Source organism: Papio anubis, chromosome 7, assembly GCF_008728515.1.
Source record: "Papio anubis isolate 15944 chromosome 7, Panubis1.0, whole genome shotgun sequence".
In the NCBI taxonomy this organism is placed as follows: Eukaryota; Metazoa; Chordata; class Mammalia; order Primates; family Cercopithecidae; genus Papio; species Papio anubis.
This window is the reverse complement of record NC_044982.1, coordinates 160,121,462-160,143,443: the sequence shown is the minus strand read 5'-3', so window position 1 is coordinate 160,143,443 and position 21,982 is coordinate 160,121,462. Positions and strand designations below refer to the sequence as shown.

Here is a 21,982-nt window from a genome sequence, read left to right as displayed (position 1 = left end):
CTCCTGGGAAACAATTTCTTTCTTTTGCCAAAAGATGATGCCTGTAAACAGGGTAAACAGAAGTATAATGGTTAAAAAAAAACATGAAGCGTGGGTATTTTGAAGGTGTAGCCAACAAGATTTACCAATAATTTGAGTATGTGACATAGAGAAATTAAAAGATGCTTCCAAGGCTTTTGGTTGCACAGGAGGGAAAAAAAGTTGTTACTGACTGAGACGGCAAAAGATTATGAGAGACGTAGGTTTGGGAGGATGAAAATCAGGAGCTCCACTTAGGACATGTTAAGTTGGAGAATGAGACTTAACTGTTGGATAAATGAGTCTACAGTTCAGAGGGCAAGAGTTGGTGATGGAAATAGGAGAGTTGTCAAAGCGTAGATTAAAAGCTCTAACCTAGAGAGAAAGAATAAAAACGTCCCCAGGACTGGGTCCTGGGGCATTTCTGACATTTACAGTAAACTGAACATTTATTAAAACTAACTTGCTGTACTGAACCATAAATCACTTGCTGTATTTACCCCTGCTCCATTTATAGTTATACACCTGAAAACATAGCCTTAGTGTTAGAGGTAAAGAGTAAATACCAAACATAAAAAATCCAATCTGGTAGGGTGCGGTGGCTCACGCCTGTAATCCCAGCGCTCTGGAAGGCCGAGGCAGGCAGATCACGAGGTCAGGAGTTTGAGACCAGCCTGGCCAATACGGGCAAACTCCAAAAAAAAAAATCTGAAGTTACTGAGAAACTGATATGAAATCATTAAGAAAATTAAGGGGTCTAAATTAATACATACAAAGAGATCCCACAACATGGTTTTTATAAATTTAAACAAAATCCATGGCCAGGCACGGTGGCTCACATCTGTAATCCCAGCACTTTGTGAGGCCAAGGCAGGAGGATTACTTTGGGGCCAAGACTTCAAGACCAGCCTGGGCAACATAGTGAGACCCTGTCTCTACAGAAAAAAAAAAATTAATGTTTTAGCCTGGCATGGTGGCATGTGCCTGTAGTCCCAGCTACTCAGGAGGCTGAGGCACGAGGATCACTTGAGCCCAGGAATTCAAATGACAAAGCAAGACACTGTCTCAAACAACAAGCAAACAAAACAAAAAACTAAAGTAAATCCAGGTAAAATAAACATACAAATAAATGAAAAGATCTGGGTTATTGCATTAGTTCTGTTTGTAGGCTTAACTACAAAATGGTGTCCAGTTGTTAAAAATGTTTGCTTAGGAGTACTGATGTTTTTTTATTATGCTCTTCTACATTCTAGGAAATTGGCAACATTAAGAATTCCTAAAAACAAACAAGAGTGTTAAGTGTATAAAAATTATTATTTAAGATGCATTCAAGGCATTCCTTAGTTAAATTAAAATATCAAATGCATGTCAAATTACACACAAAAAAATCATGCTTCAATAAATGTGGGATGTTGCCATTAATGGACAGTTAGTTCTCAGGTAAAACCAAGAATCCTTCATTACCTATTCTGTAAATTAGGACAAATACTATTAAGGTATTAGGTTGGTACAAAAGTAACTGAACAAACCCAGACCTACTCACCTCACTGAAAGTGCTGCCTGGCTATAGTCTCTAGATACAGGAATGTGAGAAATGGTAGCAGCCTTGAAGGTTTAGAGCTATATTCTCATACCAATTATGGCTAGAAACTTAAACAGCTCTACTGAGACATTATGGGAGGTCTAATTTCCTGTTACTCTACTTTAACACAGCCAAGTAAAACAGTAAGAAAGCCTGCTTAATTCGACAAGGACTGAATGCCAGAGTGTCACCTGGAAACTTGTGACAAATAATCATGCCTCACACATTCATCCTTGGTTTTTACTACCAAATGCAAGCTTCATCTATCCTCTTCCATTCTAAACTTGACTCATCCTCCTAACCTCTTCCAGAAAGATCTCTAGAAACCCAGAGTCTTTCTGAAGACCCACAGGCTGTCCCCTATCTTCAACTACTTTACATAATGGCCCCTCAACTTCTTAGCTTTCACGAAAGCCTGGCTCTTCCCTGAAGGCACGGCCTATCATGCAACCCTTTTATGTGACTCCTAAAACCCAAGTCCACCATTATTCTTCTAATACTCTGTATTAAAAATAAACAACAAAATTCCCTGTATTAAAAGCAAACAACAACAAAAAACTTGTAATTTGAAACTCACGTCATTTAACTGAATGCCTTCTCTTTCTCTCTGTTCTGGTCAACTAAACCCACATATTTAAGCCTCCACTTTGCCCCCAGTTACATCATCAGCAAAGTGACTTCAATGTCCCTGTACATGGTTCTATCCCAATACTCTAGGCCCCCAAAATATCTGCCTTTCTAAACTTGAGATATCTTCACCTCCTCATTTCAGCAAATCACTCCCTTGTCTTTGTTAGACATATTAAAACCTCTGATAATGATCATCTCAGCTATCTTTATAACAGTTTCACTCATACTCATATCTCCTTTCACCTATCAAGACACTAGGTTTGGTGACAAATAAAAATGATACATATTTGGGAGGCTGAGGCAGCAGAATCATTTGAACCCAGGAGGCAGAGAATGCAGTGAGCCAAGATCATGCATGCTACTACACTCCAGCCTGGGCGACAAAGCAAGACTCCATTTCAAAAACAAAAACAAACAAAAAAAAAAAGATATGTACTTATTGTATACACATGATATTCCAAAATATGTATACATTGTGGAATGGCTAGATCAAGCTAATTAATACATGCAATACCTCACATACTTACATTTTACGGTAGAACATTTAAAATTTACTCTTAGTGATTTCCAAGAATACACTGTTACTAACTAGTTTCCATGTTGTACAACAGATACCTTGAACAAATTCCTCTTAATTGAAATTTTGTGTCCTCTGACCAACATCTCTGCAACCCAGTCCATCCACCCCCTGCCCCTGGTAACCACCATTTTACATCTCTGAGTTAAGATTCCACATTTAAGAGAGATGTAGTATTTGCCTGCCTTTGTGTGGCTGGCTTACTTTACACAATGCCCTCCAGGTTCATCCCTGCTGTCACAGATGACAGCATTTCCTCCTTTTTATGGCTGAAGTGTATTCCACTGTGTATATATACCACATTTTCTTTATCCATGAACGCTTAGGCTGATGCTGTATCATGGGTATTGCAAACAATACTGAAAGGAACACGGGAGTACAGATCTCTTCAGCACACTGATTTCATTCTTTGATACATAAATATATCCAAGTGTGACTGCTGAATCATATGGTAGTTCTATTTTTTAATTTCTAAGCAAACTTCATGCTACTTTCCATAAATGCTGTACTAATTTACATTCCTACCATGTGCAAGATATCTCGTCTCCAAATCCTCATCATACTTTTAACAGCCATTCTAATGGCCATTTGAATGTCTTATTTTGAGAAATGTCTATTCAAGTCCTTTGTCCATTTCTTAACTGAGGTGCTTACTATTGAGATGTCTGAGTTCCCTATATATTTTGCATATTAATCCCTTAACAGATATATGGTTTGCAGATACTATCTTCCATTCTATGAGTTGTTTTTTCATTCCGTAGATTTTTTCTTTTTGCCATGCAGAAGCTTTTTAGTTTGATGTGATCTCATTCATCTTTTATTTTTGTTGCCTGTGCTTTCGGGTCATATCCAAAGAAATCACTGTCCACACCTATGTCATGTACATTTCTCCTATATTCTGGTAGTTCTACAGTAACAGGTCTTACTTTTAAGACCTTAATCCATTTTAACTTGAATTTGGTATATGATGTGACATATAGGTCTGATTTCATTCTCCTGCATGTAGATATTCCGTTTTCCCAACATCACCTATTGAACAGACTTCCCTTTCCCTGCTGTGTTCTTTGCACCTTGTCCAAAATCAACTGACAGTACGCGAATTTATTTCTGTGCTCTCCATTCTGTTCTATGGGTCGATGTGTCTGTTTCTTTTGTTTTGTTTTTAAAAGACAGGGTCTTACTCTGTCATCCAGGCTGCAGCGCAGTGATGCAATCACAGTTCACTGTAACCTTGAGCTCCTGAGCTCAAGCAATCCTCCTCCTTCAGCCTCTCAGGTAGCTAGGACTACAGATACACAGCACCATGCCTGGCTTTAAAATTTTTTTTTTTTTAGAGACAGGGTCTCACTATGTTGCCCAGGCTGCTCTCAAACTCCTGGTTTCAAGTAATCCTTCTGCCTTAGCCTCCCCGAGTGCTGGGATACATGTGTGAGCAACTGTGCCCAGCCTGCGTGTCTACTTCTATGTGACTACCATGCTGTTGTAATTACTGTAGCTTTGTACTATATTTTGAAATCAGATAGTGTGAGGTCTCCAGCTTTGTTCTTTTTACTCATGATAGCTTTGGCTATTTAGGATCTTACGTGGTTCCATATAAATTTTAGCACTGTTTTCTAGTTGTGTGAAATTTAACATTGGAATTTTGATAAGGATTGCATTAAAACTGTAGATTGCTTTGGATAATAGAAACATTTTACAATATTAATTCTTCCAATCCATAAACACAAGATAACTTTGTTTATTTGTATCTTCTTCTATTTCTTTAATCAATGCTACATAGTTTTCAACTATTTGGTTAAAGTTATTTCTAAGTACAATTATCCCTCGGTATCTGCAGGATACTGGTTCCAGGATCTCCCATAGATACCAAAATCCATGGATGCTCAAGTCCATTATATAAAATGGTATACTATTTGCATACAACCTATACACATCCTCTCGTATGCTTTAAATCATTACTCAGTACCTAATACAACATAAATGCTACGTAAATAGTTGCTATAATGTAGTTTTCTTATTGTATAAGAAAACAGTATTTTTTATTGTTGTATTTTTTTCCTCAAACATTTTCATCCAAATGTGGATTCAATTTGCAAATGCAGAACCACCGATACTGGGTGTTTTGTTTTTGGTACCTATCATAAATGGAATTGTCTTCTTGATTTCTCTTTTGGATAATTTGTGATTAATGTACAGAAATTCTACTGATTTTTGTAACTTGATTTTGTATCTCACAACTTTACTGAATTTGTTTATCAGTTCTGACAGTTTTCTGGTGGAGTCTTTAGGGTTTTCTATATACAAGATCATGTCATCTTCAAACAGGTGCAACAACATCTTCCTTTCCTACTGGGATGCCTTTTCTTTCTCTTGCCTAACTGCTCTCACAAGGACTTCCAGTACTGTGTTGAACAGAAATGGCAAGAGTGGGCATTCTCGTTTTCTTCCTAATCTCAAAAGAAAAGCTTTCAACTTTTCAACATTCAGTATAATGCTAGCAGTAGATTTGTCAATACGGCCTTTATTTTATAGAGGTATATTCCTTCTATATTTAATTTGTGAGAGTTTTTAGCACAAGAGAAAGCTGAATTCTGTCAAATGCTTTTTCTCAATTATCTCAATTATCTATTGAGATGATCATACGGTTTTGGCCTTTGTTCTCCTAATGTGGTGTATCACATCCTTGTACCCTTGCGGTAAATTCCATGTGATCACAGTAAATCATCCTTTTAATACACTGTTGAATTTAGTTATTATTTTCTTCAGAATTTCTGCATCTAAATTAAGAATACAGGTCTGTAATTTTCTTATCCTGGAGAGTTGTTTGGCTTTGGTATCCAGGTTATGTTCATCTCCCAAAATGAGTTTGAAAGTATTCCCCCTTCTTAAATTTCTCATAAAATTTTGAGAACAATTTGTACTAGTTCTTCTTTAAATATCTGCTAGAATTCAGCAGTAAAGTCACTAAGTCTTGGGCTTCCTTTGGTGGGAAGTTTATATAGGAAGGATTATATAGGAAGCATTATAACTGATACAATCCTTGTCACTGTTCAAATTTTTAATTTCATGATTAAGCCTGGGCAAGTTGCATGTGTCTAGGAAATTATCCGTTTCTTCTATGGTAATCAATTTGTTGGCATGTAATTGTCCAGTCTCTTATGATCCTTTTATTTCTTGTACTTCTCTGGTATCAGCTGCAATGGGTCCTCTTTCATTTCTGATTTAACTTGAGTCATCTCTTCTTTTCTTAGTCTAGCTAAAGACTTGTTGCTTTTATCATCAAAAAACACAACTCTTAATTTTTTTGATCGAGTTATCTTTTTCCTTAGTCAAGCCAAATAACCTGTCTTTTAAGTTCAGATTCTTTTGTCTGTTTGCTCAATTCTGCTTTTAATGCTCTTTTGCATTTTTCATTCAATTTATTGCATTTTCAGCTTCAGAATTTGTTTTTTACAAAATAATTTCAATCTTGAAATTTCTCATTTTGATTGTTTTCCTGATTTTGTTTAATTGTTTATCTGCATTTTCTTGAAATTCATTGATCTTCCTTAAACAATTACCTTGAATTGTCAGGCAGTTCATATATCTCCATTTATTTACGGGTGGTTCAGGCGCCTTATTGTGTTCCTTTGACTGGTGTTACATTTCCCTGACTGTTCTTGATCCTTATAGTCATGTGTTGGCACCTGCACGTTTGAAGAAGCTGAGACTTGTTCCAGTCTTTGCAGAGTGACTTTATCGGGGAAAGTCCTTCACCAGTCGGCCTGTCCAGAGATCATGCAGCCTGAGTCCACAGGGGCTGGCCTGGCATCCTGGTCTACTAGAGTGAGCCTGAACCGTGGGTCTGCAAGGACCAGTGTGAAGGCTGGGTAGGTGGGTGTTGGCCTAGAATTTGGATCACAAGGGGCTGGCCAAGTACTGGGTCTGAACCCTTGTTCTGCAGGGATGTGAGGCCACAGAGGCCGATCTAGAGGGCAGGGCTACAGGGACCAGCCAAGCACTAGACAGGCTTGGAGTCTAGGGCTATGGGATCCAGCCTGGTGCCGGGGTGGGCCTGTAGGCTTGGTTTGTGGGTATTGGCCTGAAGTCTGGGACCATGGGGGCCCGCCTAGCACTGAGTTTTACTAGGGCAAGCTCAACGTTAGGGTCTAAGTCTGGTGTACACTTCCCCTCCTTCCTCCAGGTCGACAGTATCTCTCTCCATGATGGGCTGTCAGGGATTGAGGGAGGTGTGATGCAAGTAATGTAAAACTGTCCTTCTTACCCTTTTCAATGTATCTTTTCTTATTTGTGTGGCACATTCAGGTAATCTCTCATCTGGTTTCTTAGCTCTTATATTTTTGTGTGTGGATAGTTGTTCAAATTGATGGTTCCACAATGAGATGAGTGCTGCAAAATGCCAGTCTGCCATCTTGCTGTTATCGAGACCTCAGGCTTTTCTTAAAACAACTCAACACTTTGGTCGTGCATCCCAACCTTTCCAATCATGGCCATCATCAACAGCATATGAATTCAAATACTCCAATGTTAACATCTTATGCACATGCCACTAGTGATTCTGTTTCATCAGCTCTGCTAATATCCAACCCTAAAATACCATGCATAATCTTCTGGCTATTGGAGAAAAGTCTTGAAATTTCAAGTGTGATAAGGTCTTTAATCTTAACTAGCCACTCAGTGGAATGAGATTCTCCTAATCTGATATGGTTTCTGGTTTCAGGTAGCCAGCCAAGATTCTCAATAACTTTTGATCAACTTCTTCACCCATTCCCCTCAGTAGCTTCCTAAGTTTTCAGTCTTCTCAAAACCTCTAAACAAACCCTTTATTCCACAAAATATTATTTAAAAATATTTCATAAAGTTTCGTGGTCACTAACCTACAGTAAGATATTACCTTACACCCACCAGAATGACTACTATTAAAGTACACACACACACACACAAATATGTGATGGGAAGGATGTCGAGAAACTGGACCCCTTGTACACTAGTGGTAGAAATGCAAAGCTACAATTGCTCTGGAAAAGAGTATGGCAGTTTCTTAAAATTTTAAAAATAAAATTATCATATGATCCAACAATTCCACTTCTGAGTATGTATGCAAAACAATTCAAAGCAGGGTCTCAAAAAGATATTTGTACACTCCTGTTCATAGCAACATTATCTGTAATAGCTAAAACACGGAAGCAACCTGAGTGCTCATCAATAGGTAAACGGATAAGCAAAATGTGGTATATACATACAATAAAACATTATTCAGCCTGAAAAAGGAAGCAAATTTTGAAACACGCTAAACATAGATGAAACGTAAGGACACTGCGAAGTAAAATAAGTCAATCATAAAAGGGCAAAAACTGTATGATTTGCACAAAAACTGTATGATGGTACTTAGAGCAGTCAAAATTAGACACAAAGTAGAATAATGGTTGTCAGAGGCTGTGAAGATAAGGAAATGAGGTTTCAGTTCTGCAAAATAGAGAGTTCTGATGGTGACTGTGCAACAATATTAATATACTTAATACCACTGAGCCAAATACTTAAAAATGGTGAAATGGAAAATTTTACATTACGTGTATTTTACAACAATTTTTTAAAACTTAAATGACAAGTCACATAAATTTGAGAAATACATTTTATAGTCATTTCTTGCAGATTCACAACATACACCAGCATTTAAATAGGGTTACAATATTTTCAGTAAGAATATCTTGATTTTTCCAACCTCACCCACAATTACAATTAATATCACACATCCATCTTAACTTCCTTCTTCTAATTTCATTAGATGGGCATCTTTCCTCTTATTCAAGGTCAATCACTATATCTGCATTTTTCATACAGGTGTATGAGAGATACACCTGTATTTTTCATTCCAATCCTTACTACCTTGAAAAACTTTGCTTTGATAATTACTACCTCTATTATCTGAAACATCTTTAGTCTTTACAATAAATTCACTAAAGTCTTACTTACTTCATGTTCTAAATATTTTTTAAATCCAGAAAAATTTATCTTGAATTCCTATTATACTACTGTCATTGTTAAGGTTCTCACTGACTGAACTACCTTACCACCACACGTTTCTCTTCAATCCTTTCTCTGCTGCAAGGTTATTAAAAATACACGTTTGACAAACTTACTACTATCTACCTACTGAGCAATTTCTTTGCTGACTCCCAAATACCTTTCTATCACATCTTATCTTCTTCATTTTCCTACCTCTCAGCTAGCTTATGATCTACAAGTCCTCAACTGCCTATTGCCCCTACTGCCTATGCTGCTTCTGAACTTTGGCTCATATTTCTGCCTAGAATAAGCTGGTCATGCCTCTACCTGCCTGATTCCCAGTCACATTTCAAGACTGAACTAAGCATTTCCTGGCCACTCTTACTTCCCTGCCATCTATACTGGATTCCTACTGCAAGCCTGGGTACTCACTCCAGTACTCCTTTATGTTACTACTGTATTCTGGATACCATTCCACCTCAATGACTGAAATTATTTGCTTCTGCATCTTTCACTCTGAGTATAATATAAATTTCTGTAGGGTGAAAACTAATTATTGTGCATCTCTGTATCTATAACGTAGTACTGACGCCTTAAACATGGTAGGCGTTGAGATTGTTAAACTTAACTCTTTCCTCAGTTTCCCTATTTCCTTACAACTGCTACCAGGGAAGCAAAAAGACTAAGAATTCAGGCGTGTGCAATTATCTATCTAGTAGTAGAAATCCAGTAAACTGTTACCAAGGTTTAGAGTTATCTGGTAGGAAGAAAAGTAGGTATGTTCCTATGTCCCAATTTACTGCTAAAGGATTCCTTTAGTTTAACCAGAAATTATTTCCAAATAATGTGACATAATTTAAAGCAGTCTAGGGCAACTCAAAATAAGATATCACAGTCTCAACCAAGTTACACTTACATTCGGCTAGCTTCAATGTCGTCAGACTGAGGTTCTCCTGATCTGTAAAATGCAATTGAGAAACAGTTAGCAAAATATTCCATACTCCAAAAAAAGGTAGACATATTACTTAGGAAGACAAATTCGTAAACAAGATTTCAGCACTAAATAAAACAGTTTTAAAAATACAGACGTAAACATGAAAGAAAGTGGTCAGATCAAGTGGCCATACAACACATTTATTTTAATGGTTGGACTATCAAAAAACTCAATGCATGTTTTTTAAAGGAAACCGTAAACGCTATACATAGATACCAACAGACAAGCCATTATAAGCCATAATTATTCACAAAGTCAAATATGTGTAATAAAACACACAACTATAAAACTTCCTATAGCCAAGTATTGGTTATCCACATTAACAAAGGTACTCACTGGTATTCACTTGCAGTATTAACCTTTAGATTAGTGCGTCAGTAAACTACTCCCTAGGCAGACCGACTAAAGCCTAGGCCAGCCATGTAGTTTTGTAAAAGAAGTTTTATTGGCATGCAGCCATACTCATTCATTTAGGTATCATCTATGGCTGCTTTCACGCTAAAAGGACAGAGCTGAGGACTCGTGGCAGAAACCACATGGCCCACAAAACCTAAAATATTTATTTTCTGGCCCTTAAGAACAAATGTGCCAACCGCTACTGCTACTCTAGACAATTCAAACTAAAATCCAGTACCTTGGTAAGTTTAAAGACACTTAAATTAGATACAACATCCAAATGATGATTATCTTGGTTCAAAAATGAAATTGTTTCCCTAAAAATACACTTACTGTATGTATTACCTGTCAAAAGTGTATTACCTGAGGTAAAGTTTTGCACTGGATAGCTGTGAATTAACTTCCGTTTTAAATAGTTGCAGTTACTTTGTTATTTCTAAATATACCACTGCTCTCTTATGTAGAAATATTTAAAATTCTAAGTCACTAAAAAGCCTTTCATTTTCATTTCACGAGACATGAATCAGTATTTCCCTATCTCTACCATGTCGTTAAAAATAAGTTCCTGTTACCCTATTCACTTTTATAAACAGCATCAGCAACAATGAATGATGTAAGGCGAGTCAATATAATACGGATTTCTAACACTTAGAAATTCCCAAACTAGATAAAATATGTTTTTTGAGGTCAAAAGCTAAATTTTCTAATTGGCATTACAAAGTCCTGATTTGTGAACTTCCCACTGACTTTAGGCTTCCAACTTTAAGCAACTCTAACAAGAATCAAAATCAGAGTCTCACACACACACTCTCTCACACACACACACACAAACACACACCTGTTTGATAAATTTCTTAGCTTAAAAACAAAACAAACAAAAAAAAACTTCACTTCTTTATCAGACTCTCAAAATTACCCTCACTGCAATTCATTCAGATTCCAAGGACAAGAATGGAAAAGAAAAAAAAAAAAGACTCCAGCAGCTCAAATATTTATTTTAGATCTTCTTTGCAATGTATTTAAATTTTCAATTTTGCACAAAATTACGTAAGAACTAAAAACTGGGGCATGCTGGAGGTGGCAGTGACTTGGCAGTGACACAAATGCAAAAATTTCACTCCACCCTCTCCCCCAGGGAGCAAGCAAACCACCTGTGTGACACACCTGGTCTCCACCAGCCTGTGGGTAAGTACCCCAAGATTGCTTCCAAACTTGTATCTCCCAGACAGAAGAGCTAAAAATTGATGATAACCCCATGTACCAGCTGACTCATTTTTGAAAGTGCGACCCTCCAGCATCAGATGTCATACTGTAAGGAGGCAGAGCTGGCTTGCAAAACAAAAAATAAACCTGCTGGCACTGAGGGAAGAGAGGCAGATTAGAAGCTTTCAAACACGTAGGCAGCAAAACTTTCAAAATTAACAGGGAAAGAGAAGAGAGGGGAAAAAATGAGGACATGATGATAGGAAAATAAAAATATTACTGCAAAAAGGTAAGACACAAGAAGGAAAACAAATCTAAGTCTTAGAAGTACAATATGTAACTGTTACAAAGTTTTGAGATCCTGAAATGGGATAGAATTTAAATACATTATCAAATGATAACTATATCTGTCTTCCCAATTTCTGTTTCCTAAGCAAGAGAATATGTGAACTTTGGTATCAAAATGTCACCAAACTGTAACATATTAATTACTACTTTTTACATATATTAAAGTAGGCTATTAAAAACCACTGATAAGACAGACTAAGTAAACCAATTCAGTATAGAAGAAGGACAAGGACTGAAAGATTATTACCTTAAAATAAATCTGTCCTGGGTCTATTAAACATAGCAAAGTTGTTCTATTCAAATTGCAAATTGTTTTTTAATCAAGAGAAAAATGAATATATACAGAACTAGCAGACATTTTTCTTGCAGTGAATATTAATAATTTATGTCTGAATAAATTTCTACTCATCCTAATAACAGTATATTTCTAGAATAGTCTAAATAAGTTACCAAAAAAATCCCAAGTTTAGAATTCAAACTCTCAAAACTATGAAATACGCCAGGTGTGGTGGTTCATGTCTGTAATCTCAGCACTTTGGGAGGTCAAGGCATAAGGATCACTTGAGCTCAGGAGTTCAAGATTAGCCTGGGCAACATGATGAAACCTCGTCTCTTAGCCGGGTGTGGTGGTGGGCGCCTTTAGTCCCAGCTACTTGGAAGGCTGAGGTGGGAGGGTCACTTGAGCCCAGGAGGTCAAAGCTGCAGTGAGCTGTGATCGTGTCACTGCACTCCAGCATGGGCAACGGAGTGAGACCTTGTCTTGGAAACAAACAAACATAAACTATGAAATATATACCACCTAGTAATAGTTCCCAAGCTTGACTGTGGCTTCTAAAGAGTTTACTTATTCTTTTACTGCCAAGTTGCTGGAAATAAGAATCCTGTATGTGCTTGTAAATGCAGAACATATAATCTAATTCAAAACATATAACCAAAGGGAAATTTTTGTATTAAACTATTGACTTAGGTTATCCTAAAGTGTGTCAGAATAACAAGTCAGAAAAGAAATTTTAAAACTGAAACAATAACCAAGTAACATTAGATAATAAAAAGTAAATCTTAGAAGAGTCTCAATTTTAGGTCTTGATTTGAATCGCAGAAAATATGATCACAAAACGCCCACTAATCTGAATACTGCAGCATGAGCTAGCAAATTCAAATGGTGGCTCACTTCCAATAACACTGGTGCAGCTTCTCCATCCTGCAAGCCACTCCTTTTACCTCCACTGTAACTCTCTAGGAGAGAAAAGTATACTAGTTTTATTAATGTCATAAAAACTTCTAGAGAAATGTTTAGTTAAAACGTTCACCACATAAAAGGCATACTTTAAAATACATATTAAGAAATTTTTCATGTTTTCTATAAGGTTTATAGTAAAATGTTTAAAACTTTGAAGGTTTTTGAGAAATACTTTCCTGTTCATACAGACAGGTCTTTGATAGTGGCTACTGATATTTTTAATAGAAAAAAGACACTAAAATATTTTAAGGAGATTAAATGAAGCAGGTCAACTCTCAGGCCCACTATTCTTAGCAATATTCCTGCCAACTATACATTGTCTTCATTTCTACAGTATGTATTTCACTTTACAATGACAGCCTTTTAAAGGCTGTAAAATAAATCAAAATTACCTTTTACAAGCTGTGGCCATTCGGTGACATCAGGGTGATCACAGCTTTGAGTCACTGATTAAAAACAGGTTGTCACACCAGTCTAGCTGCTACCTTGATCTGAGCGTAGGCTTAATAACTCTAATAAATTAAACAAACCTTTGGTTAGAACACTTTAATATATAAACCCAATTCATTGTTCAAAAAATAATTTTCAAAGCTTCAAATTAGGTGTCAATGTAAAATTCATCAGAAGAGTAATTATTATAGAAAAGTTTTTAAGGATTATTTTCCAGCATTTTGTTTTTCTTAAATGATCTCTTCATTTGAGAAAATGTAATAATTCCTTGTACTTTTATGTAATTTTACACTTTATGAAGCATTTTGGTCAATAATACCTTGAGTCTTATAACTTTTGCTTTACCTGATCGAGACAGATAATATAGTAAGAATTTTTTAAAACAAAAAAAAAAAAATTAAGCAGCCTCCGAGTGATTAACTGACTTGCCCAAGATTTTGGAACTAGTGTTGAAGGAATGATTAAAACCCAGATATACTGACTTCCTATCAAGGGATGGATTTTTTCGTTTGTTTGTTTTGGCTTAGTTTTGCTATACTGGGTTTCAAGATTTAAGTATATGTAATGAGTAAAGATTCACAACATAGATTGAGATCTTTCAAATATGGCAAGTTTAAGTGGGGACTAATTTACTCAAAAGATTCTTAAGCTGATAGAGAAATCAGTCACCAAGTAGTCAAATGCTTAATGGAATAGTTATACACATACACATAAACACACACACACATAAACACAAAGTCTAGTCCTACTAACTCTATATTTACGTAGAGTCATTTAACATCAGTCAAAACCCCTTAAGTACTGCATGAAAATATGTTCTACTCTTTCTTGGCCATAAATCTACTAAGATTTAATTTCATGAAAAAGTATGGCAAAAGATGAAAGCATATCCTCCTCCCTCAACCAAGTATCTTTTTAACCCCTTACATGGCCTTAGCTGAACTTTTCTGATTGTCACGGTTCAAATTTAGCAGGCCTCTTTACTCACACTGTAGTTCTGGCAAAGATACCATACATCTGAAATATTCCAGTATCAAATGATCATTTTGTATAACTAGTTCTTTCCCCTCACGATTCCCCTATCCAGGCCAAATCTGAGGTGTCAACTACAGAAAGGTGAGGAAATTAGGAGGAAGAAACATTTCATAGTTAACATCCTCAAAGCAACAACAGTCAAGCGCAGAAGGTGGTTACCAGTGTGTATTCAGAACCCAATATAAAACAGCAAGGTATCTGCAAATACCAAGGGTTAAAACATGAATGTCTGAGCCCATACCTATGCAGTTATGAACGCAGGGCTTCAAAATCCAGATTAGGTGAGGACTGGCCTGAATATACAAAAATAATTGTAGGGGATTCCAATAAATGGGATTTACAGTATCTGTAAGAAATAACACAATCTCCCAGATATTCCTATCCTAACCATACATTTCCTAATAAGAACCTAGACATTGCTGAGGTCATATGGGAAACACCACCTTCCCTAAAATAAACGATGTGGTCATGATACAGCTTTCTCTTGTGTTCTCAAGAGGCTAATGGTATGTGGAATTAGAAGATTCAAACAAGTCTAACTTTCTATCTTGTAAACACAAAAATAATAAAGTTAAAATACCTTTTAATTGACTAATTGATCTCAATGTAATGAAAGAGCTATATGTATTTTGAAAACTACTGAGTCAAGTCCTCTCTTCCAGTCCCCTCTTTTATGAGATACGGTGCTCAAAAGGCTCCAAGGCCAGGCTGGATTTACGTCTGTTTGGTCACTCACTAGCTGAGAAATCTTGGGCAAGTTACTTAATCTCTCCGAGTCTCAGTTTCCTTAGACGTCGAATTAGGATAATAGTACCTATTCCAGAGAGCTGTCATGGATGCACAAGCTAACACCTAAATATCTCAGAACAGTGCCTGACATATAATGTGCTCACAAATGGTCGGGTATGGTGGCTAACACCTGTAATCCCAGCAACTTTGGGAGGCCAAGGCGGGTGAATCACTTGAGGCCAGGAGTTCGAGACCAGCCTGGCCAACACGGTGAAACCCCATTCCTATTAAAAATACAAAAATTAGTCAGGTGTGGTGGCACGCACCTGTAATCCCAACTACCCAGCAGGCCGAGGCATGAGAATCACTTGAGCCCGGGAGATGGAGGTTGCAGTGAGCCGAGAAGGTGCCAGTGCACTCCAGCCTGGGCAACAGAGCAAGACTCTGTCTCAAAAACAGCAGCAGCAGCAACAACAACAACAAACGGACAAGCTATTAATACTCATAGCCTAAAATCTAAACCTGCCCTCTCAATCTTTTTATGTGTATTATTTTACCTTCATAGCAATTGTAAATGTTTTCAGCACCCTACCTGGGTCCCTCATACAGTCTTGGAAGTGTAGTTAGTGAGCACCTGACACAATGCTTTAAAAATGGCAGGGGCCCAAATTTGCTGAACATATCTGTCATTATTATGACATTAAGATACACATGCAATACGAATTCCAAAAAATAAAACAAAAACATACCATATTTCGCCAAACTTCTGAGGAGCTGGTGAATTCTAAAATCAGGCTCTTACAGATTTTTAACCTAAAATATAAAACACCTCACTCAATTCTTTTTATATAAACAACTGGATAAACTTTCAAAAAAAAAAAAAAAAGAGGTACTAAATTTCATCATGAAAGCAAATTTATTTTCTATAATAATTATGAACATCCAAAAACGTATCAAGAAACAAATTACTCTATAGAGGCTGCCAGGATGAGGAAAGCATAGGTAGGCAGGCCCTGTGGCCTGAGTGCTTTCAGCAGGCAAAGCCATATTTCCCATATTCATCCACAAAGCTTACTGCCTTCTATTTCTTTACTCTATCCTCCCTCCAAAAGGGCTAAATACATACGAAAACTATTTGACTATATCCCCCTAATCCCTTCAAATACCTATAGCAATTTTGTTTTTAATTCTATATGCTAAGCATTGGCTATGTTAGGTACAAATCTGGGCATCTATCTACCACTTTCTAGAGTAGCAGCCTTGGGTCGACCCTCTGACCCTTGAGTCTCCAATGTCAGGTTATAGTAGTAGAGAAGATGCATTAAAAAATTATAGTATAATGCCTACCTGGCACAAAACAGGACTTCAATATACTACGATAATTATAATTTATTAAATCAACCACTTAATATATAGCAAAACTTAACTCTTAAAAAAAAAAAAAAATCCTGACGCTTACAGCAAGCCCCTAAAGTATCACTGCAAATTCTTAACTTGTTTGTATACAATCAGAACGTTCCTCAATGGAACAGAAATAAAGTCCTTTAATGTACTGCATTACATATAAAGAAACCAAATCTCAAAGATTAAGAAACCTATCCAGTGTCCTAGAGGTTGATTGTAGAAAATGAATACACTGCATATCAACATTTTGAAATAAAATTAACCAACTTTTAAGGTTTTAGAGACTGAGTTTCAAACTTCAGCCTATAACAAAATTACCTGGGGAAATCTAAAAATACAACTACTTGGGCTCTACCCGCAAAGATTCTCATTCAATGCATGAAGTAGGGGTTCATGAATTATTTTTTTTTTTATTTTTTTCAGACCCATCCAAGAACACAGAAATGAATTTGCATTTTAACATATACTTCACATGACACACAGATCTCATTTGAAGAAGCCCTCCCTTCCAAATTACGAGTTAGGAACACATAATCATAGAGGAAATATACCAAATCTATAAAAATACAGAATAACAAAAACTGTAAGCATTACAAATATTAGGCACACTCACTTGCCAATTTAACCATAAGAATCCTAATACCAGACATAGTTCTCTTACTTTATCTCTTCAACAGAGGGCTCAGTCTAATGATTTTATAAATAAGTATAGTCTAATAAGACATACCTATGTTGATCTACATCTGTCTCCCTAAAATTTTCATTTTATTCATTTCTATTTCTCCTTCACCTCCTTCTAAAGCTGTCTCAAAACTTAACTTCACAAACTGTTTTTTTTTTCTATCACTTTTTATCATAACATCCAACACTTCTGTTCTCCTTTGCACCATGTTTATGGTGTCTTATATTTATGGATAATGCTACTTATTAAAACTGTCTAAGTTTCATCCGTTTACACATTTCACAACTAAAGGACTACTCCAACAATTTTCCTAAGTCTTCCTGCTTTAGGCTCTCCTCATTTCAGTCCATTCTGCAGTTAAGACTTAAAAAGTTTTAAATACGGCTTTCAAATAATACTTGCAACATAATTCCCTCAACTCCATTAGCTCCTCAGAGTACCATTTCTTTATCCTCTTTCCTTTCACTGCCAAAAAGACGTGAAAACCACTAGCTCAGCTGCTGTTTTCCTACCTACTGAAATTTTTCTTACAAAAGTTTCCATCATTTCTGTATATTCTCCCAGTGCTTTGGCCCCTTAATCCTACTTAATTTTTGTAGCTTTTAAGACTGCTAATGACTCCTCATCTCCTCTGGCTTCCCTCATGTAGTATCCACTCATTTCCTTCCATCCCTCTAAAGGCAACAAGGTCTTCTGTTAGTTCATCTTCCTACCTCTCATACATGGCCTCTCTCCAAGTTTCGGTCAATAGCCATTTTTCTTAACCTAAACCAATTTTCTACGCAATGTCATCCATTCCCATAGCACCTCTATGCTTACGAACCCCTAACTCTGTATCTTTAAGCCCTTATCTCTGGCATGGTATGCCTGTAACTACATATTACCAACGGTACACATCCATATGGATGTCTAATTAGCATCTACATTCAACGTATCTAAAATCAAACTCAAATTATTTTCCCAAAGAACTCACTCTGCCTAATCTCACTGTCCTAGTTATGAATTGAAAAATTTGGTGCCATTCATTACTTTCTCCCCCTCATTTTTATTTGCCCTGACCACTGTGTAGGCTGATACTCGTTCAGCCTTCAAATTCTTCATAATCATTAATTCGAAAATTGTCTACTAGATTTTGAGTGCCTACTAGGTGGATGAAGATGCAGTGGTAGAAAAATGAGACATAATTTCTTGTCCTCATGTGGTGAAGGAAATGGGCACAAATAAAAACCACAATGACTTATGCAATTGCAATGCACAGTTAAGGGTTGTGATGGAGAAATACAAGGGGTAAGTTGTGTATTATAATAAAAAGTCCTTAGTCTGAAGAAAAGGAAAACCATTCTTTATGAGGGACAAGCAACATTTATAAGACACACTAAGAAAAATCCTGTGAGGTAATGATGGTAGCACTATCAGTCCAGCTGCTCAAATTGGAAGATTCTCAGTCATATTCTAAAGAGTCTCTCTCTTTCCCAGTATATCAAATTGTTTACCAATTACTACTAATTCACCCTTAGAAATTCCCCTACATTTCTACATTCCCACACTATTCCCCGGTCTTTTTTGATGGCTTTTAGTTGCTTCCAGAATAAAGCCAAAGCTCCCAATCGTGTCAGATGAGACTCTACACAATTTGGTCAAAACCTGCCAGTGCAGCCTCTTCTTCCAGACTAGACCAGACTTCAAGAGAATATGTGTATCATTTGCTTTTATACTTCCAGTGCTTGTAAATGTTCATAGAATAAGCATCTTACAAAAGACAAATTTTTTCTCTTTGGGGACTTGCTTTCAGTCCTTTAAATGCAATGCAGGTTAAGATTTAAACTCTAATTTGTCTAATTCTAAAGACCACGTTCATTCCCTTGTACCTGCCTTCTAATTTATACTCAAACCCTATAAATTTCCTTAAAAATATATCTTACTCCTTTTTTCCCCAAACTTAACAATACTGTCCTACCGGTTTCCCTTTTGCCTTTATCCTCAATTTTCCCACTAGCATTATCTTCCTAAAAACTCAAAGTTAGACATATCGTTCTATATTCAAAAGCTTTAACACTTTCTCATGCCAACCGAATAAATTTCTAACTCCTTCACATTTTATATGAGGCCCCTGCCTGACCTCAGCCATCCCAGCACTACTGCCCACTACATGATATCATCACCAGGTACCAGATCTAGCCCCATCATTTGACCACTGGCTATAATACACTGGATATCTGTGTTTCTGACTTCAATGTGTTTGCTTCTGAGGAGACTTCACTCAGAAATGGTTCTCTATCCATTACTAACCTCTATCCCCCACCCACCTATCATGCCATGTTAAAAACTGCCCTCATTCTAAACACTGTATCTCACAGGGTTGTCTAAACTCTTATACATAATCATGAAGGATTATACATAATCCTTCATGTCTTATTATACATTCTTAATACCATAAAATAATTAATGTCTCCTTATATTTATTATGTTATACCTTACATTACAGCTATCTGCATACATTTGTCAGTGCCTCTAGTTGTAAGCTGGTTGATGTAGGGATCATCTCTTCCATATTTTAATTTTCATAATAATGGTAACTATGTTTTCTTGACACCATACCTCCCCTCTACAAGAAAAAAAAAAAACAAAAAGGAATCAGGACCCATGGCCTTTGAGCTAGTTCCAAACGTGACTCATAGATGAACAAAGGTATCATTTCTTCCCAAAGCAACACAAATATAAGTAAATGCCAATTTAAGAAACATTTTATTTCAAGGACTAAATATGTAAGAATAACCAAAACAACTGTTTCTAATAATGTCCCTTTCTCTACCAGATATTAAAACATATTAACTTAAATGGTATAATTAAAATCAGCACAACACCTTCAAAAACGGAGTATACACTAAATATATGCATACCCTCTGACTTAAAATTTCCCTCTTAAGTATACATCAAAAAAATTAAGTACACATATTCACGAGAAGACAATCACTGAAATGTTTAGAGCAGCAGCAATATTCTTAACAATTCCAAACCAAAAATGATTAAATGTCCATCAACAGCAGATTAAACTGTGGCATATTCTTAAAATGGAATACTATACAGCGACTATCATAAACAATTACTACAACCAACAGTGTGGATAAATCTCACAAACACATTAAAAGCAATCAGACACAAGTAAGTGTGCTTGATTCTAGTTGAAGGACGAAAACAGGCAAATCTAATCTATGCTATGAGAAGTCAGGACAGCGGTTACACATGGAAGAAAACGGAGGGTGACAGAGCACAAGCGAGCACAAAGGAGCGAGCACACAAGAGCGAGCACACAGGAGCTGCCGATGTTGCTTCTTGATCTGAACGCTAGCTAAATACGTGTGCTCAGTGTGCGAAAGTGCAGCAAGCTATACATTTGGAAGTGCACTCTTCTGTATATTTAAAAGATTTAAAAAAAAAAATCTGATATGGTATTAGCATTAGACAAAGAGGTAAACACAACAGAAAGCTAATTTCAGAGAAAGATCCAAAAGTATCTGACAGTTGCTCCTTCTCAAACAAGAATTTTCAGACCTTGGATAACAGGCAGCACAGGACTGTAATACATGAAAGGACAAAAACAAAGGAGGTGAGCCATCCACTGCTTGGATGCCTGCCTGGAGGTAATTTCCAACCTGCAGTCAATGGAGGGGAACCCAATGAGAAGACAGCAGTTTCAGTGAGGTCAGAATCAAGAGATCAGAGCTGAGGAAGCCGAAGTGGGTAAAATGTATGACAAGTGCCAGACAAGAGGGGTGCTTGTCTGAGAAGGCAGAGAAATGGCTTCAGAAATCTGTCATGTGAGAGTCTACTGCTGAGTACTAACTGTACACAATTAAGGTAAGTGGAAGCTAGGGAAAGAGGGGCAGTGAGCTGAAATATTCCCAGTGCTTATAAAGGACTGGGAGACTCCTAAAATTCCCTCTAACCTGAGCGAAGAGAACACGGTGACACTGGGAGCCTTCTCTAGACAAACTCCAATGTAGCCCTGAAGGAATAAAACCGACCAGCAAGTTATTTAGCTGGCTACAAAACAAAACACTCTAAAAGAAAACAAAATCTAGTCACCCAACAACAAAATATTACAATGTCCAGCATCCAATCTTAAAAAATCATTAAATATGTAAAAATAAAAATAAAAATAAACTAGGAAAATACAACCCATAATCAAGAGAAAAAAACCAACAAATTCAGAGTGAAAAAAATCATGAAATCAATAGGTAACCTGATTTTCAGTTATTACAAATATGCTCAAGATTTCAAAAAAATACATGAAGATGAAAATGAATCAAATGGAATTTCTTGAAATATAAAGCAAAATATCTGAAATTATTTAACAAAGCAGGAGAAAAAACAGTAAAATAGAAGACAAAGCAAACTGAAGCACAGGCAAATAAAAAGACTGAAAAATAATGAATATGACGTTAATGACCTGTGGATAATACCAAACAGTCTAACACATGTGTAAGTGGAGTCCCAGAAAACGAGGAAATGATGAAAGAAGAGGAGAGGTGGTAAAAAATACATATATATATACAGAAGAAACAATGGCAACAATCTTCCAAATTTAAGGAAAACCATAAATATACAGATTTAAAAAAAACACAACTCTTAGCATGGTCATCATCAGAAACAAAAAGTGATAAGAAAAAATCTTAAGAGCAGCCAGG

At 36.5% G+C, this 21,982-nt stretch overlaps 2 protein-coding genes across 30 annotated transcripts in view; one reads left to right on the top strand and one right to left on the bottom strand.

Moving 5' to 3' along the window:
• Nucleotides 1-21,982, top strand: part of LOC116275889 — a 168,573-nt gene that overhangs the window by 122,656 nt on the left and 23,935 nt on the right. Inside the window, exon 7 of one of the 7 annotated variants that reach the window (XM_031668956.1) lies at nucleotides 11,339-11,388. The exons of the other annotated variants lie outside the window; for them this stretch is intronic. Within the exon in view, the coding sequence (XP_031524816.1) occupies nucleotides 11,339-11,362 (24 nt within the window). The 3' untranslated portion in view covers nucleotides 11,363-11,388. The remainder of the gene's footprint in view (nucleotides 1-11,338; nucleotides 11,389-21,982) is intronic. 7 annotated transcript variants of the gene reach the window in all.
• UBE3A (ubiquitin protein ligase E3A) overlaps nucleotides 1-21,982 on the bottom strand; it is a 99,524-nt gene that overhangs the window by 56,076 nt on the left and 21,466 nt on the right. For 5 of the 23 annotated variants that reach the window (XR_004185239.1, XM_031668941.1, XM_031668944.1 and 2 more), the window contains exons 2-5: nucleotides 15,958-16,021; nucleotides 13,387-13,506; nucleotides 11,368-11,562; nucleotides 9,730-9,771 (exon numbers count right to left, since the gene is read on the bottom strand). Coding sequence is in view for 22 of the 23 variants with exons in the window: in XM_031668941.1 (XP_031524801.1) it covers nucleotides 9,730-9,771; nucleotides 11,368-11,501 (176 nt within the window). In the remaining variant the exon portion in view is untranslated. Of the gene's footprint in view, nucleotides 1-9,729; nucleotides 9,772-11,367; nucleotides 13,507-15,957; nucleotides 16,022-19,767; nucleotides 21,404-21,982 lie in introns of those variants that run through there. The other 18 variants (XM_031668932.1, XM_031668942.1, XM_031668933.1 and 15 more) reach the window with 13 other exon arrangements.